This window comes from Oncorhynchus kisutch, linkage group LG7, assembly GCF_002021735.2.
Source record: "Oncorhynchus kisutch isolate 150728-3 linkage group LG7, Okis_V2, whole genome shotgun sequence".
Classification (NCBI taxonomy): Eukaryota; Metazoa; Chordata; class Actinopteri; order Salmoniformes; family Salmonidae; genus Oncorhynchus; species Oncorhynchus kisutch.
In genome coordinates this window covers 27,909,938-27,931,001 of record NC_034180.2, presented here as the reverse complement: position 1 = coordinate 27,931,001, position 21,064 = coordinate 27,909,938, and the positions used below count along the sequence as shown (strand labels likewise).

The 21,064-nt window shown below is 43.7% G+C and overlaps 2 protein-coding genes across 2 annotated transcripts in view; both read right to left on the bottom strand.

Moving 5' to 3' along the window:
• The window catches only part of aqr (aquarius intron-binding spliceosomal factor), a 53,116-nt gene extending 37,783 nt beyond the window's left edge, over window positions 1–15,333 (bottom strand). The window contains exons 1-18 of the mRNA XM_031828789.1: window positions 15,200–15,333; window positions 14,798–14,901; window positions 14,284–14,340; window positions 13,918–13,958; window positions 13,796–13,831; window positions 13,585–13,705; window positions 13,194–13,334; window positions 12,535–12,603; window positions 12,204–12,304; window positions 10,804–10,880; window positions 9,644–9,708; window positions 8,197–8,427; window positions 7,539–7,642; window positions 5,067–5,169; window positions 3,507–3,627; window positions 2,914–3,055; window positions 2,562–2,740; window positions 1,496–1,663 (exon numbers count right to left, since the gene is read on the bottom strand). Coding sequence (XP_031684649.1) covers window positions 1,496–1,663; window positions 2,562–2,740; window positions 2,914–3,055; window positions 3,507–3,627; window positions 5,067–5,169; window positions 7,539–7,642; window positions 8,197–8,427; window positions 9,644–9,708; window positions 10,804–10,880; window positions 12,204–12,304; window positions 12,535–12,603; window positions 13,194–13,334; window positions 13,585–13,705; window positions 13,796–13,831; window positions 13,918–13,958; window positions 14,284–14,340; window positions 14,798–14,872 — 1,831 coding nt within the window. The 5' untranslated portion in view covers window positions 14,873–14,901; window positions 15,200–15,333. The remainder of the gene's footprint in view (window positions 1–1,495; window positions 1,664–2,561; window positions 2,741–2,913; window positions 3,056–3,506; window positions 3,628–5,066; window positions 5,170–7,538; window positions 7,643–8,196; window positions 8,428–9,643; window positions 9,709–10,803; window positions 10,881–12,203; window positions 12,305–12,534; window positions 12,604–13,193; window positions 13,335–13,584; window positions 13,706–13,795; window positions 13,832–13,917; window positions 13,959–14,283; window positions 14,341–14,797; window positions 14,902–15,199) is intronic.
• Window positions 15,334–16,581: 1,248 nt separating this feature from the next.
• Window positions 16,582–20,827, bottom strand: LOC109894384 (zinc finger protein 770-like). The gene is given in 3 exon segments (XM_020487836.2): window positions 16,582–16,955; window positions 16,957–20,242; window positions 20,622–20,827. Coding segments are annotated over 2 exon segments (3,486 nt in total). The 5' UTR covers window positions 20,180–20,242; window positions 20,622–20,827; the 3' UTR covers window positions 16,582–16,692.
• Window positions 20,828–21,064: the final 237 nt, after the last annotated feature.

Genomic DNA, 21,064 nt, shown 5'->3' with positions numbered 1-21,064 from the left:
AAATAAATAAATACAAATGATAGCACCACTCTTCACAAAGAGCCCAGTGATACATGTGATATGCCTGTTCCTGGCTCGGCCCTATGGGCATCTGAAAGTTTAAACAGCGCTAGGCTTGTTACATAGATACACCAGCCCAGTTAGCACCTCTCTCTATATGTTTAATACAGTGGGAATATGGAGAGGAGTGAAGAAGGTACATAATAGTGCTTTGGTAGTGGTGCACGGGCACATGTTCAGACAGGGGAAAGGAGGAACACTTAGGTTAACCTGACATTACACACTCCAATAGCCCACTCTGAACGCTGCTGGTGGAAGAGGAAGTCTCTAGGTAGAAGCTGTCTGTAGTAGCCCTAGGATCAGCGTACACTTCCCCAATCATAACCTTAATCATTAGGAGGGGTAATGCAAAACTGACCTTCGATCAGGGTAGTATGCCTGAATGTCTCTTTTCATAGGCAAACATTAGCGGAAAGAAAAACCATGGCAGCCCAGTCACAGGATGGATCTGAGACTATGGATGTCATGTTGGAGTCTAGAACAGCCTGTCATACAGTGCATTTGGAAAGTATTCAGTCTTGTTTCTCATGGTCTAAGAGCCTTTAGGTGCCTTTTGGCAATCTCCAAGCAGGCTGTCATGGTTCTTTTACTGAGGAGTGGCTTCCGACTGGCCAATCTACCATAAAGGCCTGATTGGTGGAGCGCTGCAGAGATTGTTATCCTTTTGGAAGGATCCCCGATCTCCATAGAGGAACTCTGTCAGAGTTGCCATCAGGTTCTTAGTCACCTCCCTGTCCAAGGCCCTTCTCCCCCGATTGCTCAGTTTGACCAGCTCTAGGAAGAATCTTGGAGGTTCCAAACCTGCCTGACATGCACTGTCAACTGTGGGACCTTATATAGACAAGTGTGTGCCTTTCCAAATCATGTCCAATCAATTGAATTTACCACAGGTGGACTCCAATTAAGTTGTAGAAACATCAAGCATGATCGATGGAAATTTCAAATCTCATAGCAAAGAGACCAAATATTTACACAAGTAAAGTATGTTTTTATAAATTTGCACAAACTAAAAACTTTCCGCTTTATCCTTCTGGGGTATTGTGTGTAGATTGATGAGGAAAACTATTCATTTCATCCATTTTAGAATAAGGCTGTAACGTAACAAGATGTGGACTGAATACTTTCCCAATGCACTGTATAACATGTCCTTTTCTACATGAATAAAATGGAATAAATAAAGCATTGAGAAGCGTTCAGGTGCGATGGGTTGCCCTAACGTTAATGGAATGTTAATGTGAACAGGTCAGTTCTCTGGTTGAGTGTCACCATGCCACCTAGACTTCATGGGCTGGAAGTTAGGGGGTCGGAGGAGGATGATGATGCGAAGGGTGTGTGACATGAGTATGTGTGAGTGTGTATGGGCAGGATGCGTGTGCCTGTGGCGGTGGGAAGTGCATGTATGCACATCTGTGTGTGTGTGTGTGCGCCAGCCTACCTTCCTCGATGACACGGCCTTTGTCGTCCAGCATGCCCTGCACCTCGCAGCCCCTCACGTAAGCCAGGCCTGTCTGCTCCACAAAGGGCTGGCGGCGGTCAAAGCGCGTGCCGTAGGGCAGGTTGGGCCGCACCGTGACCAGAAAGCAAACGTCGTGCTTACGCAGCCCTGGGAAAGGTGAAAAAGAGCCCCGTCAGCGCTCGGCTGATCTTTAAAACATGAAGTTGTAATTATACAAGGGGGAGGAGAGGGGGATTTTGAGATGACATTGAGCCATCCTCCTGCACACTGAGGTTTGCTAGGTGTGGGTGGAGAGCAGAGGCCCCTTTAATAAAACTACAGATTGATTTTAAATAAATCAATTCACAAATTAACCAGCACAATTTCCACATCATACATTTCATCTTTCAAAACATTCCTATTTGACAGAACAACCTCTAGTGCTAGCTACAATCAGCAATGTCATATGGTTTGATATGTTCATGGTAAAACAATGAATCTTGATTTGATTCATTAGGATCCCCATTAGCCGACGCTAAGAGCTAGTCTTACTGGTTTCCAGCTAGTCTTACTGGTTAACAATACTACCATTTGAGCTGGTATGCGTCTCTATGGACCTTACTTTTTTCTTACTTTTTTAAGCCATTTATACATTTTAGAGCAAATGGAATGAGCAGCAGCTACGTTTGGCTACATACGGACCATTAGTGGAATTCCCGCGAGAGAGTAATGGTTAATGTGATTGGATGTTAATTATTTGACTAAGCTACCTGTTTTTGACATTGTGTTGTTATTTCGCTGAACACTAGATGGTTTAATTTTATTTTTGGCAGTGAAACGAGGCTACTCAGGCGGGAGAAAAAACCTCACCCAAATGTATAGCCCCGTTGGAAAATATAAATGGACTGTTTGAAATATTTGTAAAAAAATGTTTTAATGTGAATGACATTTTTATTTGACGTATCCGCGACAGCGGAAATACCTGGTATAGACAGAATGCTGAAAAGGAAGAAGAGGGGGAGCGCGAGAGAGCAGGGGATAGAGAAAGGAGAAGAGAGCCAAGTACCTTCCCACTCGTGTTTGATGTGGTCTCGTACGTTGAGATTGACAGTGATGTCCGCTCGGACGCGGGCAGGCCAGTTCTCGCCGATGTTGGGCTTGGCCACCTCCACAATGGAGAAGGCTGTGATGGTCTGAGCCATTCTGGCCCAGCCCCCAAACACCACACCACCATACTCTGACTGCCTATAGGAAGACAAGACAACAGGTCAGCCCCTAAACACCTGAACACACTGCCTGAATGTAATAGAAATTGAGTTATAATATATGAGTGATACAAAAATATACATTTGAAAGAAACAGAAATGTGGCAACCTTATTTTACCATCAGTTATTAAGTGTGTGCGTTCTCTGCTCACCATGGTTTCATGCGAGTCACCACGTCCTCCACATCCTGTCTGATCTCGTAGGTGGACTCCAGACGGAACAAGTTGAAGTTTCTCAGCAGGTAGTCATGGAGGGTCAGGAACTGCAGATTCAGCTTCGGCAGAGCCAGACAACCTGGAACACACACACACACAGAGAGGAAACAGATTTGGGAACAAATGCATGTCATTGGTAATAGACCTACTACCTACACATCTATTTCAGAGTAACAAACATGGCCCTGTGTTTTCCCTGACCAGGAACAATTCTGGACCCACTTGACAGGGACAATCCCTTAGCTAGAACAGTGGCAGAGTGAACTATACATTTGCAGAGTCGACTATACAGCTAGTTTTACACCTGTAATCTCTTGGCAGGCTAAAACAGCCTTATAAAATGTCGTTAGGCTCATGGATTTCAATGGCTTTACGGGGCTGTAGGCATCTTAGCTGGTGAAGGTGCTCCAGCCAGCCTAAAGAGGATTGCCCATTAAGAGGATGCCAGCTAAGGTGCCCCTGAGGTGTGGGATAACAGCGGTGTGTGTGTGTGAGATGAGTTTGTGAGGAGATAGCATAGAAAGACAGACCTTCGCCAGAATAGTACTCAGTGGGGACGATGTTCTCATCCCAGATAATCTTCTCCGTTGGATAAAGAGGCATTTGATTAAGTTGCTCAATCTGGGAGATTCTCCTCTCATGACGAGACACCTGGAAGAATGTGTGAGTAGGAAGACAGACAAAGAATTTGAATGAACGAGCCATTGGTCTACTCTGGTACAGACTGCCCTTGCAACACATATCCCCCCCCCTACTCAGTGGTATTAAGAACAATGTTTGGTCAAATTAAATCGGGTCAGACGTATTGCCAGTCACCATCCCCCTGTCACGACAAACTCCTCATTCATTCATGTGTTTTAGGTCAGGGGCCTTAATGTTGTGGCCTAAATGATGGTTGTGTTCCAAACATGATGCAGAAGCCTATATAATCCCTGTGTTCCCATATGTGACCACTGTCAATAACCGCCATGCTGCGCTAATCCTGTTACACTGCTGTGTTCTCTGCCAGGCACTATCCAACCCAGGGTTTTGTCATACTCATGTCCATCAGGGACTGGCAGAGGTCCATAGAGCTTTAGACCCTATGCCTCGATGGAAAGTAACGTCCAGTTCAAATACCAATTTTAAAACTAACAAATATAACGTTGGATCAAATTCACTGCAATCCAGGAAAACTCAAGTTCCCAACTTCCCCTAGGAATTCAGTCCATATTAAAAAGGAAAAACAATATTCTGTTCAGAATTCAAGAGTGGTTGGTTAATGTCTTGGGGAAATTAAATAACCATCAGAACAGTGATAGCTAGAGGCTGAACACAGCATAACTCCAGTCCTCTCCTTCCCCAGGTTTAATTGCAGACTCTGCAGTGTGTGTGAGCTGCTCTGCTCCCTACTGTACAGCACAGCGCCCCGAGCCTCTGACAGACACATAATACCTAACTGGAATCTTTGGAGATTTTCGGTTGCCCAGGGCAACCCGGGGCCAAATGAGTCCCCTGACATTGGTTCTGGGAAACAATCTAATCAGCTAATTATGGAAAAGCTTCTCTTCAGTAGTGGGAAGAGGAGGCCTAGAGAAGACTTGAAGTGGGTAATTACAGTAGTAAGGACAGAGCAGGTCAGTGGCTGGTCGCTTGGTGACAGAGGGTTATGGGGGATGAGAATTGTTTAACACACTGGATTTCTGTTTTTAGGAGGGACTAAAAGGTGTGTGTGTGTGTGTGTGGAGAGCAATCAGATCCACTGCTGTCTTTTCCTAGGATAAGAGAAACATTGTTGGGGGTTGCATACTGTATTCCAAGGTCAAAAGCATAAATGAGTGGCTTTTAAACAAGCCACAAATACCTGTTATGCCGCTACGTTCCCCAGGCAATTATTGTTCTGAAAATGACCATATCCTGACGTTGCTGCGGTTTAGCCAAGCACATTGGGTGGCGTCTCATTATCGTTCCCTTCCCTTCCCCCTTAACCACAGATCTAGGATCAGATAACCCTTTCCCCATTCCTAACTTAAAGCATTAGGACGATGACACAAATACCTGATCCCCAATCAGTGGTTAAGGACAACGTCTCCCTGTTTCGTAGCACCTACCAGCAGCTCCAGGAGGACCTCCTTCTCATAGGTGGTGTCCTGTCCCTCTGCCAGCTCTGGTAAGAGGCATAGATACGAGGCCACCCTGTGGAGAGTGTTGGAACTGCATGGAGGAAAAAATAAACAACTTTAGCATATTTGACGTTACAAACTTCCAATTAATATTTATTTCCTTTGAGCATCATGATTTAAACAGTCATATATTTTCTGCTAGGTCAGTCTGTTTACTACAACAAGACCCAAGGGTAGAAATGCACATTCAGGAGAATATTTACACTGTGCCGATGATTCTATTTTTCTGAGGAAAACTCCCCTATTCCAGCGTCCGGGTCGCTACCCTTTATTTGACAATGTGAAAAGTGCCAAATTTTCCCAACACACAGGCTGTTCCTTAAATCTGTGCTTGTTAGAATTGCAATGTAATCTATGCTAGTCCTCGTGTTTTTCTCAACTCTGCTCTGCTAAGTAGCGGCCACTGCAGTCCTGCTCTGTCAGCATGGCGTGTCCAGGGGCCGGGGTCGATGCGATTATTCAAATCCAACCACATCTCCATCTCTCAGAGCTGAGGCAGAGGCTGCCTCGGCATGTGCCATGACACAGGCAGGGGTAAGGTATAAAGAGACACTGTGACTGAGTCCTGTACAGACAGAGCGGGACACGTGTCATTGTGAGCAGAAGTGTGGGCAGGCTCGTGATGATGCCATGATTTGACCACACGGATCAGTGGGTTTTGCTGGCCATGCAGTTGGTCCGTCTAGGGACTGGTATGGGTCACGCTGCTGTACTGTACTTCATGACAAACTAAAATAGCTGCTTTGAGTTGTTAAGGAGACGAATGCAGCAATTATCTCAATATCAAATCATTTCTGTTAACAATTAAGTATCTTACTGTAATTGTTTTCCCCCAACAAATGTAAAGGGTAAAAAGGAAACAAAAACAGATTCTTAGCTAAGAGCAATTTCTCAAGCAAGAAGTCTGCTGGGACAGTCAGAGGTGTCTGAGTGGGGAGGGGAAAATGGCGCCGGAGGAGATGGCTGCCGTTTAACAGGCTCCTAACCAATTGTGCTATTGTGGGTTTTTCCCGCATTATTTCTAACTTATTTTGTGCATAATGATTCTGCCACCGTCTAATATCTTGTGTTTGACAGAGTCGTGGCTGAACGACGACATGGATAACATACAACTGGCTGGGTTTTCTGTGCATCGGCAAGAATGAACAGCTTCCTCCTGTAAGACAAGGGGTGGTGGCCTGTGTCTATTTGAAAATAAATCAATAATTTCACAGTATTATTCCAAACTCATAGTGAAGAAATATATATAAAACCCAGGAAAATAATCTGTATTACCACACTGGGCCTTTAAAACTGAAAGGGAAAAATACTCCGCCTGTGGGTGTTTTGGGTACTTAGCAGATCAATCGGGAATAGTGGACGAGTGGCAGTTTATCTTGTGGGTAGCATAGCTGAAATAGCTGGCATTAAAAATAAGGTTTTCTGGGTAAAAAAGTGCCTTGTTAAAAGTGATGGGCATATGTGGAGTTTCCAGAGCTACTTTGAAGCCAGTGGGGCGACTGGATAACAATGCAGAGCCTGGCTTCATTCACGAGAACAACAATACACAGGAGAAACGACAGCTTGAGCTCCTCTCTTCTGGAATAAATTCACACAACAGCTCTGATACTTCACTGCTTGGCTTGCTGAGACCCAGTGTTAATTATCTCAAACTCAGCAGCACCTAGGACCAGGAGGAAAGGAGACAAGGATAGGAAAAGGGATACCTAGTCAGTTGTACAACTAAATGCATCTTCCGCATTTAACCCAACCCCTCAGAATCAGAGACACCCACGTCATTGGCGTCCGGGGAACAGTTGTTGTTAGGGACAACTGCCCTGCTCAAGGGCAAAACGGCACACCTTGCTGGCTCGGGGATTCGTACCAGTGACCTTTTGTTACCTCTAGGCTACCTGCCGCCACCCCACACACACACTAACAAGGCCCCGTCAAAGGGGGGGAATGTTTTTTGCTGAGGCCACTCCCTGACATGATCTGACAAACACAGCTGTTCAAAGAGTTTATTCTCCAGCTCCTGCAGATCGATTCAATTAATGAGGCGAGCCTCTCTCTCTCTCCCTCTGGCTGGTACCACTCTACTGCACATTCAAGGACTCACAGGCTGACTAACGGTGACTGTCGGGGGGGGGCAGCGTTAGGGATGCTAAAGTTACGCCAGTGACAACTCAAGGTTTGTCATCACGGTAGCGTGAAGATATAAAGGTTTAGATGTGTATGGATGTTTTCCTCCACACACAAAAACAGCTTATATTTCACTGCCTGGCTTGCTGAGACCCAGTGTTACCTATATCAAACCAGCAGCACCTAGGACCAGGAGGAAAGGAGACAAGGATAGGAAGCGCACACACACACTAACAATTGATTCTTCTCCCACCCGTCTATCACACAGACACACTTTACCTGAGATGACCAAACTGTTTTGTAAGGGATTCCCGTGTGTCCACTGCTGCCACATTGGACAGGGCAAAGTCCTGCAGCTCTGGGAAATGGGCAAAGGCAGCCCTCTGAAAGACAACACACAAACTTTAAAAGCAGGTGCAAACACCTCAGAGCCAGTGTGATGTCAGGCACCCTACGGATTTCCCTCATTTATTAATCCAGCATCTATGTGGGGCTAGAGAGAAGTAGGGAAAAGAGAGAGATGGACAGATGGAGAGCCAAGCTAAGAACAGATGAACCAACCTGTATATTTATACAAAGATGCATTTGATCATATCAAGTTGAGAGGTAAAAAAAAAATCATGAAACATGTTGAACACTGAAATCTATGGAGAATTCTCTCTGGGACTGAAATGTGACTTGACATTATTCCTTGTCAAAGACGTCTGGAAGCTGTCACTAAATCATGAATGATTCATATTCGTACATGTTTTACTGACAGCACCGGCCACGTCGCCCAGGTGCACGCGACTCTCGCGCTCTACTTTCAACGCTTAAAATGTGCCACTGATGTTAACAATCCCTATCAAATAAACTATTTTTATACCCAACACATTCTTAACTAGACGGGTAGGGGAACCAAACAAAACCAGGCCAGCATGGTGTTGTATGCGTGTACCTGCAGTGAAGTGATTCTGTCGTAGTGGAGTGTGGTCATCTCCTTCTCTGTCAGGGCGTTTCCCGTCTGGTCATTGATCTCAAAGCCTGTGTAGAACTTCAGCATGTCCAGTAACTGGCAGAAGAGGTGACCCTCCTTCTCTCTCTGCATGAGACTGGACAGGTGGCAGCTCACCACCAGGTGGGAGTCGTCCAGCACCGTGTTGAACCAGCGCCTGGTGGGCAGCAGGGCCTGAACACAGACAGAATGGATCCACACATTACACATCACGGGAAAACCATGCTGAAACAGCAGCCTTTATACGAGACCAGAACCTCAATAATTATAGATTTTGAGACACATACACCTAGAAAAACAAAAAGGGTCTTCAGTCAGAATGTTAAACACATTGAGGGTGTTCTAAAACCCAGCCTACTATTACTATGCCGCCCAGACCTGTAGCTGATAACAAGGAGACAGTGCAACATCACTAACCAGGATTAGTCCATGTATGGATTGACTCAGTCACTGGGGTCATTCAGATCAATCCATCTACCAAACAGAATTCCCAGCATTGAGGCCCAAAGTATAAATAGGGCCCTATTGATAAAGGGTCGACTTGAGAAGGTTGTTTTGGACACTTTTTGATGAGGGTTAGAGAGTTCACAATTCCAAAAAAAGAGGAAAGGAGAGAAACAATGACAATACTTATACAGAAACATTTATGAAAAATGGCAACACCAGAACCTTCATTTATTCCATTGAATTCACCTCTATACAGAAGGCAGGTGCTGCAAAGGATTATACCCTCTCACAACACAGGCAAGCGTTATCTACGGCAGCCATCTTTGATCCCCAACCAGCCATGACAGATAAGACAGCTCAGCCTAGCAGAAGTGTAAAATGTAGGGTCTCTTTTTCCATACAGAGACTCACAGGGCATCATCATATCATCGCAGAGAGGAAAGTATGAGATTTCTGCCATCCCTTTGTAAAATGATACTGCTGAGGGAAAGGATTTCTCCAGAGGCAGCTTGCCGGAGCCAGGGGGAAAAAGTATAGCCTGTCATCAGATGGAATAGAACTCAATTCATCCTATCCTCCCTGTGTGGAAACAGGAGCAGCGTCACCTTGCAGCCTGGAGAGGGAAGGGACCACCTTGACTGTGACACCTCGCTACATGTCATCATAAAGCCAGAGTAGAGAGGATAAGAAAGCGTGCTACATTGTGACCTTACACCTCTATGTTAGAAATAACCTAGATTTTCTAAGTCAACAAAAACCAGTCATTCCATACTCAACACAGATCAAGACCAAAATAGCTGTACAGGTAGGTACAGCGAACTCAAAAGTGTCTTTGCATGCTCAGTGATTGCAGATATTCAGTTGATCCTATATGAAATGGCTGCCTGGTACCCCTCATAACTACAACAAGAACATAGCATCCCTTATAAATGGTGTTACTTACCTCCAGGTCAATCATGAGCTCGATGAACCTCTCGCAGTAGTGCACCTTCTCCATGGGTACAGGGCCTGAGAGAGACAACACAGAGACGTTCAGATCAGGTAATAAAATACATGACCATACACGCTATCACACAGAAGGGAATGGGGGGGTGGTGTGTGTGAGGTAGTGCCAGGAAGTGGCCTGGGCGTGCATGGAGAACACGGTGTGTGTGTCTTCCTCAGGCACTGCAGCACACTGGGAGATCAATGTGTCCGTGCTGTGGACCAGGACGATTAGAGTCTGGGTCTCAGCATGACCACCTTCACCCAGCTGCATGTTGGGAAAGATGCTATTCTGAGCATTCAGGTTGGCTAAGGGTAGTCTGGTCACCCTGCTTTACATCACCATGGAGACTGTGAGGAGGGGAAGCATCTGGACAGGACTGCCCTTTCAAAGTGGGGGTCAAGTCAGAAGGAAAGGATGAACTTTGGGATAGATAGAGGGTTGAAAAAGTGGGTCTCACACCAGTAATGAGGTCTGAGTTGAGAGAAGGCGACAGCTGAGACGGTCACAGAGATATGAGGTCTGCGCATAGATAAAGACTATCAAAGATCTATGGCTAATCATATACAAGGATAAAGTCTAGCAAGTAGCACCTGCCTGGGCTGTCCTCGTCTGCCACTGGTAGGGAAGGGGATATCTAGTCAGTTGCATAACTGAATGCATTCAAACAAAATGTGTCTTAACCCAACCTCTTTGAATCAGAGGTGAGGGGGGGGCTGCTTTAAGCGACATCCACTTCATCGGTGCCCGGGGAGAAGTTGTTGTCAGGGGTTAACTGCCTTGGCCTTGAGTCACAACTGTTCCCCGGCCCCGGTTCCTCAGAACGGCAGATCCCCCCCCCCTACCTAGCCAGCTATGGGATTCGAACCAGCGACCTTTCGGTTACTGGCCAAGGCTCTTAACCGCTGGGCTGCCTGCCGCCAGAGTAAGATTTGTATCTCTGCTAACTTTTAAAATACATTTGCACAACAGCTTTTTCTGTATGAGGACCATTTTTAGCCTTGAGAATCTCTTCTAAGTAAATCTGACCCCCCTCCCCTCCGCGGTGTCCTGCTGCTTGTGGGGAATAATGAAACAGTGCTTTGCTCATAAATCATAACTGTGTTGCTAAATGTTACCTGCTGGGGAAATGGACACCAGAACACCAAGAAACTTCTTAATGAGAGCAGAGAGGAACGTCCTCTCCATCTTAGCTCTGGAAATAAAGACAGGGAAATAATAATTAGCGACACACATCACTGTGCCTTTGATGGGACTATGTTTACTGGTCCAGACACAGGCAGAGGGTCTATGTTTACTGGTCCAGACACAGGCAGAGGGTCTATGTTTACTGGTCCAGACACAGGCAGAGGGTCTATGTCTACTGGTCCTAATACACGCAGAGGGTCTATGTCTACTGGTCCTAATACACGCAGAAAGTCTATGTCTACTGGTCCTAATACATGCAGAAGGTCTATGTCTACTGGTCCAGATACACGCAGAAGGTCTATGTCTACTGGTCCAGATACACGCAGAAGGTCTATGTCTACTCTTCCAGATACACGCAGAAGGTCTATGTCTACTCTTCCAGATACACGCAGAAGGTCTATGTCTACTGGTCCAGATACATGCAGAAGGTCTATGTCTACTGGTCCAGATACATGCAGGTCTATGTCTACTGGTCCTAATACATGCAGATGGTCTATGTCTACTGGTCCTAATACATGCAGAAGGTCTATGTCTACTGGTCCTAATACATGCAGAAGGTCTATGTCTACTGGTCCAGATACATGCAGGAGTTATATGTCTACTGGTCCAGACACATGCAGGAGTTATATGTCTACTGGTCCAGACACATGCAGAAGGTCTATGTCTACTGGTCCAGATACATGCAGAAGTTCTATGTCTACTGGTCCAGATACATGCAGAAGTTCTATGTCTACTGGTCCAGATACATGCAGAAGGTCTATGTCTACTGGTCCAGACACATGCAGAAGGTCTATGTCTACTGGTCCAGATACATGCAGAAGTTCTATGTCTACTGGTCCAGATACATGCAGAAGGTCTATGTCTACTGGTCCAGACACATGCAGAAGGTCTATGTCTACTGGTCCAGACACATGCAGAAGGTCTATGTCTACTGGTCCAGATACATGCAGAAGTTCTATGTCTACTGGTCCAGATACATGCAGAAGGTCTATGGCTACTGGTCCCAATACATGCAGAAGGTCAATGTCTACTGGTCCAGATACATGCAGAAGGTCAATGTCCACTGGTCCAGATACATGCAGATGGTCTATGTCTACTGGTCCAGATACATGCAGAGGGTCAATGTCTACTGGTCCAGATACATACAGAAGGTCAATGTCCACTGGTCCAGATACATGCAGAAGGTCTATGTCTACTGGTCCTAATACATGCAGAAGGTATATGTCTACTGGTCCAGATACATGCAGAAGGTCTATGTCCACTGGTCCAGATACATGCAGAAGGTATATTTCTACTGGTCCAGATTACAGGCAGAGGGAGAATGTCTTACTGCTCTGATGCTTTGCCTTCCAGCTTGTCAAAATTCTTCTTGATCAGATTCCAAAACTTTTGGAGCTTGGGAACTTTCTTCAGCTCGTGTTGCAGTCTAGACTGTAAAGATGAAAGTGTGTTCATTAATCAATCTTAAGGATGCTATAAAATTTGTAAATGCAACATTTGCACTAGGAAAGTTGTTTTTGGCTCACAAACCCTATTCCACTTAATCAATCACAATTTGTAAATGTGTAAAATATTGTCACAATTTTAAACATAATGCATATCTAACAGGGTGACAGTTCTAAGGACATAAGAGCACTTGAGATAAGGGGAAGAGTTCTTACAGGCAAGATACACATCCACATGGGCAGTGAGATGAGCTGCTGCACCTGCTCTCTGATCAAATCCACCTCCTGAGAGAGAGAGAGAGAGAGAGAGAATGGGTGTGGGTCGGAGAGGGATATAAGGATATTTGTACATTGGTAGACTAATGGCAATGCACCAAACTGATTAGAATCATCACAATGAGTTCAGGAGAAGCATAGGGGATGAAAATTGATTTTCAGAGTGAGACTGGTGCAATGGCTACCCATGGTTTTGAGAAGGAGTGGAGAACACAAATGTGCTAGGGAAACACCTGAATACACAATTTGAAGTGAAATACTGTCACCTAGTGGAACCTAAACCAAACTACCTTTATTAAAACCACCTCAAGGAAGTTTTCCTTTTGTTAGCTCATCTTCGTGGCCCTGAGACTACTGGATAGGCGTAAGCAGTAGCTCCATCTAGCTTCAGCTTTGTTGCTTCCACCTATCCATTGTCATCAGGCCGGGGAAAGGGGAGTGAACAAGGTCAGAAGAAAGGGACTCTTCATTCTATGGTTGTTACTAACATACTTTCGCAATAAAACAATGCATTACTCAACTTATATTATGTGGTTGATTCAGCCAATCACTAATTCTACATTTCCAGAGAGGTAGACATTGGTTGGTGTGTGACATACCAGGCTGTTGAAGCAGTGGTCAAGGAAGACCAACAGTACAGTCTGCTCCTTCAGAGTCAGGCCAGCCTCCTCTCCAGCCAGCACGGCCTGCATCACACACTTAAAGAAGTACGGGAAGTGGCTAGGCTCCTTCTTAAACACCTGGATAAAGATAATAAACCAAGGGATAAAGAAGACATGCATTGATATTAGAGGACATTGATCAATGCTTGCTGGAAACATTTTCCCTAAGTAGCTTTAACGCAGGGGCTGTCCCTGTACAGCTGACCACATCACTCATATTCACAACATAACAGCGAGTGTGGTTCAACATGCTAACACAGATAACAATTTGTTACGTGAACCTAAGGATGAACATTTCTGTTTGACAGGCCACTCAATCCATTCTTACCTCCCAGGCAGGGACGTTCTCTCTGAACTTCTCATTGACTATGCAGCAGATGGACATGAGGTAGGCATTACTGGAGACCTCAGGATTATAGTTCACCCACAGGTAGTTCTCCAGGTACTGACTGAGAGACAGGACACAAATAGCAGCATATTAAAAACATTAAATGACTGATAATGCATTGAGGCCACATAGAAAATGGTCAAAAACCCACCTGAACTCCAACAACATGATCTTCCTAATGGCGAACCTGAAGATAAAATAGCAGAAATGGAGGATTTAAGACAAGTTAACATTACAAAATACTGATGCTATTCAAGAGTTGAGTTCACTCACTTGGACTTGAGAATCTCTCTCTCATAGACATCCTCCAAAACCTGAGTGGGTGACAAATAGTTTGTTAGAGCAAGAAGACCATCTCCTCCACTATATTCATAACTCTGTTATAATCTCCACCCGGCACAGCCAGAAGAGGACTGGCCACCCCACATAGCCTGGTTCCTCTCTAGGTTTCTTCCTAGGTTTTGGCCTTTCTAGGGAGTTTTTCCTAGCCACCGTGCTTCTACACCTGCATTGCTTGCTGTTTGGGGTTTTAGGCTGGGTTTCTGTACAGCACTTTGAGATATCAGCTGATGTACGAAGGGCTATATAAATACATTTGATTTGATGATTTGAACTCAAGTTTGTCAGTAGGAGGCTCACCTTTGGGTCAAATGGTAGTTTATTCTTGGCATGGGGAGCCCAGTATCTGTTAGACAACTTAGAGAAGAAAGAGTGTTATTATAACAGCAATCCACAGTACACCCCCTCCCCGGAAACCCTTCCCCTCCAATTCAAAAAGATGGCAACCAGGGCTGTGTTCAGTACGAAAAAAACAGTGTGCAATGTTCAATCAAACATAAACGGTACTGTTCTGAACGACCAGTTGAAAAACGGGGAAGGGTTGTGGAACGCCGTCAGCAACGTAGCAAACGTTGAAACGAACTGAACGCACCCCTGCTAAATTGTGATTCGGTCAAATAATCAGTGACATAAAAAACAAGGGGAAAAAAAAAACTCGGTTCCCGACAGTTAAGGATGTTTACAGAGTAAAGCAGCAGCAACTACCAATGTGAAGTCCAGCATAAGCAGAGATGGCAGTTATTTTAGCACAAGTGTAATTGAGACAGCTATTAAGAAGACAAAGCACTAAAACAGTATTTGCGTATATAGTTACCTGTGTGACATATTCTGCGTTGATTTGGGACACAGAGGGCGCAGATGCTTTCTTAGCATGGGTTTGATTCTCCATGTCGCAGTTCAACTCGCTATCTTAATTTCCTGGGGAAAAATGTAACTATAAGATAACATAGCAAACTACTTATTCCAATGACATTTGTAATTTAAAACACTAGTATGCTAGATAAATCTGGACGAGCTAGCTAAATTGACTTTACAGTACAGCGCACTAGCTAGCTAGTTAATGCTAACGTTAGCTAATAACGTTAAAGAGTAGTAGTAGATTACACTAGCTAGCTAGTACCCGTTATATTCAAATAGCTGGATATGGTGGCAAAAATGTGTTGCTAATAAAACATTGCTTGTTTATATATAAAGTCAAATAATTGTAGAAACTAACCTTGGTATTTCAAAACATCTGTGTGATTCCCGCTACGCATGTACACAAGCAAAACGATTTATTTGCGACACATTTCCGGTGCGCTATGTTTAGATTCCTAGTGAAACAAGGAATGTAAACATAACAGTTCCTACACAGAGAGCAGTGCCAGTATATTCAGTCAGTATATTCCAAAATCTTTGGGCGCACCCACATGGAAAATCGATCAAGTTTGGGGTAATTTCTATCATATCTGGGTTTATCATTATAGAGTTGTTATTATGGCTAAACAATAGTTTAGACTATATAGTGATATGAGAGAACATAGTAGTCTATGAAGATAGGTTACCTGAATCATTCATGTGCTATTAGGATGAACTATGAAGTACCTTTTTGCATAATTCAACAGACAATATAAAATCTCAGAGATAGACATTTATATAGTATAGACATTTTTTGATCCAAAAATGTCACACAAACTTTGATCAAAACAGCTAAGTATGGTTTTACCATTCGGCCATCAGATTTGCTACCAATGCTTCTTATAGGACACATTACTGCACTCTATACTCCTCTGTAAACTGGTCATGTCTGTTACCTGTCGCAAGACCCACTGGTTGATGCTAATTTATAAAACCCTCCTAGGCCTCACTCCCCCCCTATCTGAGATATCTACTGCAGCCCTCATCCTCCACACACAACACCCGTTCTGCCAGTCGCTTGTCTTTTCAGTTCGCTGCAGCTAGCGACTGGAACGAGCTGCAACAAACATTCAAACTGGACAGTTTTATCTCAATCTCTTTATTCAAAGACTCAATCATGGACACTTACTGACAGTTGTGGCTGCTTTGTGTGATGTATTGTTGTCTCTACCTTCTTGCTCTTTGTGCTGTTATCTGTGCCCAATAATGTTTGTACACTGTTTTGTGCTGCTAGCATGTTGTGCTGCTGCCATGTTGTGTTGCTACCATGCTATGTTGTTGTCTTAGGTCTCTCTTTATGTAGTGTTGTGCTGTCTCTCTTGTCGTGATGTGTGTTTTGACCTATATTTTTATTTTTAATCCCAGTCCCCGTCACCGCAGGCCTTTTGGTAGGCCGTCATTGGAGATAAGAATGTGTTCTTAACCGACTTGCCTAGTTAAATAAAGGTTGAATAAAACAAAATAAATGGCAATTATGCAGATGATTAAAAAATAACTCTTAACCAATAAATAACACGCAAATTGTTTTTACCATAAATGCCTTGGCTTCACATGACAATAAATTCATTTTAAACTCTGGAATCAACAAATGACAAAAGGGCACATTTTATTAAAATCAATCAAATTGTAATTTTAATCTTTTTGAACAGTGTTGTGGGCATACAAAACTAAACTGAGAAAAGAAATCATATTAGATATAGGTAAATAAAAACATGAATTAAAAAAAAATATGAACCCACTATTGTAAATCGCTCTGGATAAAAGTGTTCTGCTGAAAGACTAAAATATAAATGTATCTGTTAAGGCCATGTCTTATTTGTGTGTGCGTTGGTGTGTTTTTAGATGAGACGCTTGTGCGAAAGTCTTCTCACACACTTTACACAGGAAAGGCCTCTCTCCTGTGTGGGTGACATAATATCTCTGGAGTTTGGAGGGAGTCTTGAAATCCTTGAAGCAAATTGCACACTGATATGGGCTTGACTCAGTAAACTCAATTAGATTTCTTGAGACACATTTATGGACCTGAATATCCCTTTCCATTTCAAAAGATGTGATGCATGTGTCACACTGAAATGGCGCGTGAATTGTTTTCACACCAGGAATGATCAAGCCTCTCATTTTGGATAACATTATGGCTGTCTGCATCTGCTATGACTCGATTGGTTTGAACATCCATGTGTCCCCCCATATCCTGTTGCAATGAGGTCTGACCTGTAATCTCATTGCTTTGGACATGAACATTTAGATGAGTAGCAAGCTCAGATGGGGACAAGAAGTGACTGTGACACTCAGTGCACCAATAGTCTTCACTTTGTCTACTCCCAGATTCCATACTATCATCTGGTATGTCTTGTTTTGCCACAAAGCCTGGGTCTCTTGTCTGTGAAGAATGTTCTAAACCCTCATCAGTGACTGAGCAGTGATCAGAACTGTCTTTGTAGGACTGTGGCATGTCTCTCAGTGTCTTTCCTTGAGCAGAGGCAAGAGTTTCATGGTCCCCAAACCTGCTGTTTTCCTGGACATCACTACATGTTTTAATCTCATGTGTTCGTTGTTCATGGCTTCTCAAGTGGCAAGGCTGTCTGAAAGTTTTAGTGCAGAAACTGCATTTGAATGGTCTTATCCCAGTGTGTATGAGAAAGTGTCTGGATAGTTTGCTTGGAGTGTCAAAGCCCTTCTGGCAAATTGTGCACAGGTGTGCTTTTCTTTTAACACAGATCACTTTGTTTATAGGCCTGGAGTTGTTGCGCTTGTGCAAATGGTTTTGTATGGATTGTTTAGAAGTCTTGACTATGTTGTTGTCCTGTTGTGCCTCTGCTTGAATATTACAAGTATCCTCAAAATTGTCCTGGAATGGTCTCCAGTCATTCACACCATTCAAATGTAACAGCTCTGTTGTTCTCATAGAACTCGCCACGGTAACTTGAGCACAGACTTTAGAGTACGGATGTTGTTGGGGCCTTCTTACTTTCATTCGGTTTCCCTGTCGAGAGGCCGGTCTGAAGGGTCTCCACTTGTGAGTTCCCTCGTGGACTTTCAGGTGTGTGGTCTGTCTGAACGTTTTTCCACATGCCAGGCATCGGAAAGGTCTCAAGCCAGTGTGTACAAGGTTGTGTCTTTGTAGTTTAGAGGCACATGGGAAATATTTGAAACATAGCAAACACTGGTGTTGGGTATGGCTTGTATTCCCCACAGGGGTGGCATCAGCACCTTTTAAAGCCAATTCAGGACCTATACTCAGGAAAGGGTCATTGTGAACTTTTCCTGCTGAAGGTTTTGCCAGATTTTTCAATTGTAAGTGGCCACTTTGATTCAGTGTTGTTTCTGGTGGCATTTGGAGAGGGAGCCGAAGCTTGGATAGAGAGGATGTTGAACACTGAAACTGCACTTTACTGTTGCATTCATTGTGTCCACATGTAAAAGCACTGCCTTGACCTGACTGACTCTCTGTAGGGGAGTTGAGGTGAAAGTTCCTATCAAAATTGAGCTTTTCCTGAAATTGGACACCCACTGGATACCCTCTGTATTCAGTCATTCGACGTGATGGAGGTCTAGAATGCTGAGCATATCTTTGCTTGCCATTTCTGGACCACAGGTGAGTGCGGGAGTGGATCCTTAAATGTGTTGGCTGGCGAAACCTCTTCCCACATGTGTAGCACCCAAACGATCTCTGACCAGTATGGGTCAACATATGCCTCTGCAGTTTGGATGGAGATGGGAAACTTTTAAGGCATGCGAGACATTGATGGTTCAGTGGCTGAGTCTTTGTTTTCTGGCTGATCTTCTTACATTGGCTGTTGGTTTGACCAGATACCGGTGTCTCCAGGTAAGATGTTGCAGTTGAGTCCTGCAGAGTGGAAACTGGAAAGTCTTTATCAACTTTGAAATTCAGCTTCCAGTGCTCTGGTTTAACAATAATATCAAGCTCAAATACTTTCGAATCATTAGTCTCTGGAGTAGTCATCCCTTTGTCTGAATTCTGGTATGCATGTTCTGTCTTCGACACAGCATCCCCGTGATCATCCACCTGACTTGTGTTCTGAGATTCATCTACGGTCTTATGGCTGAATTGGTGCATCTTTAAATGGGTTGAAAGATGGAAGGCTCTGCCACAGACACGGCACTGAAAGGGTCTTACTTCTTTATGCATCATGTAATGCTGCCTGCGTCTAATTGAACTGCTGAATGTCTTCGAGCAAATGCTACACTGAAAGTGACTGGTACCACTGGTATTCAGCTCCACTTTGACAGGAAGAGGAGACTTTGTTTCCAACTTGTCCAGGTGCTGTGGAGCACTGACACTTATTTCACACTGTAGCTCAATCTCTTTATTTTTGTTTCTAGTATCTATTTGTTTTTGTTTGGTACGCCCACTTTGGAAATTTGATATATTATGTGAGGCATATAGGTGTGTTTTCAGGTGTGACACCTGCCTGAATGTTTTCCCGCAGTCCTCACAGGAAAAGGGCTTCTGGCCAGTGTGCGTAAGAAAATGACGCTTTAGCTTGGATGGAGAACAGAACGTTTTTGAACAAGTTGGACATTCGTGGTTCACCCTCATTCTACCTCTGGAAGAGCTCTGCTGAGACCCTAGCATGGGGATAGTCTGAAACCCAGTAGGTTTACGTTCATGGATTTGAGAGTGCATTTTCAAATGCACCCTTAGTCTGAAGGCCTTCCCACAAATGCTACACTTAAATGGTTTTGGATGACTGTGAATTGGTAAGTGCCTCTGAAGATGGTGAGACGAACTAAAACACATTAGGCAGACTGTACATGTGTGGACATTGTCTGTGTGCCACGCACCGTTCTCCATTCCATCAGAGCCGATCATGTTATCTTGCACTATTACATTTGTGAAGCCATTTCCACTTGGCAGAGTGCTTTGATGGCTGATAAAGCAACCATTATCAGCAGGTGGGATTAGTTCAGGTTGCGGTTCGATCTCTGTAGCTGTAGTGTACATCTCTAGTAATGTCCTTTGCATGGGCCCATCTCTTTTAAAAGACACTGTAGGCAACAGTGGGGTATCGGTAGTCAAATAATGTCCTGATTTCCTAAGAGATGGATCAAGGTTTGTAGGTACTGATATGGGATGTAGCAAACTCTCTGTGGGTGGACTCCAATTGCAGTAGTTCCCTGTGTGAGTTTCAGAGTGCTTCTTTAAATGTACAGATTGTCTAAAGGCTTTTCCACAAACCAAACAGATAAATGGCTTCTGGCCTGTGTGTATGAGATAGTGTCTCTGGAGTTTAGAGCCACTCGGGAAACCCTTCTGACAAACGGAGCACTGATGCATTGTTGCCTTCTTCGTTCCTATGATGTTCCACAAATGCTTTATGATTCTCCTTCATTGAACAATCTAGGAAAAACATAAAAACAGTTTAAATACAATGTTTTTATGGGTGTATACGCATAGAATAGGCTATTCAATAATACCGAATTTATTGAATCAAATCTCAAAAACTGCATTCTTCAACCGAACAACAAAAAAAACTTGTCCACCCGGGAATGCAAACCAATTAATTATTCACACCTTTCATCATGCTCTTGTAATAAAATATGTCAGCCGATCATTAAAACTCCTATTTAAAATAAAATAGGCCTAACTTGAGATGTAACATATTACGGAAAGCTTGATTTAAGCCAGAATGACAAACTGAAGATGATAGTTAGCTAACCTTAACTAGTGTTTCATTTAGCCTACCAGTTACACCATGATAAATGCATAAAAGACTCACCAAGCACGAGTCCGGCTGACTGTTGTTCTCCAGAATGAGAAACACAAGAAACATGTATGCTTTGTGATCCAGAAAACGACGATAAATTGAGGTTAAACGACAACAGCGTTCAAAATGAACTGTGTCCGTCTCTCAATAATGCTCTGACGGAAACAGCAAGACTTATTTTAGGTTCCCACACTACCGTCACTTCTGCTCGAACGTCTACTTTAGTGGCAGTATCTATTACGTTTATTTTATTTAACCTTTATTTAACTATCCGAGGTGATAATAACAAACCAAAAACAAACCAGAAATCCACTACAACTCTTTGAATGAGTTATTTGTAATAGGATTGTGGTTGGTTTAGCACACCAATGGAGACACAAACTAATTACACAACCTCATCTCTAGATTTATTTTTTACTGCAGATTAAGATTCTATCCACAATCCAAATCTGCCC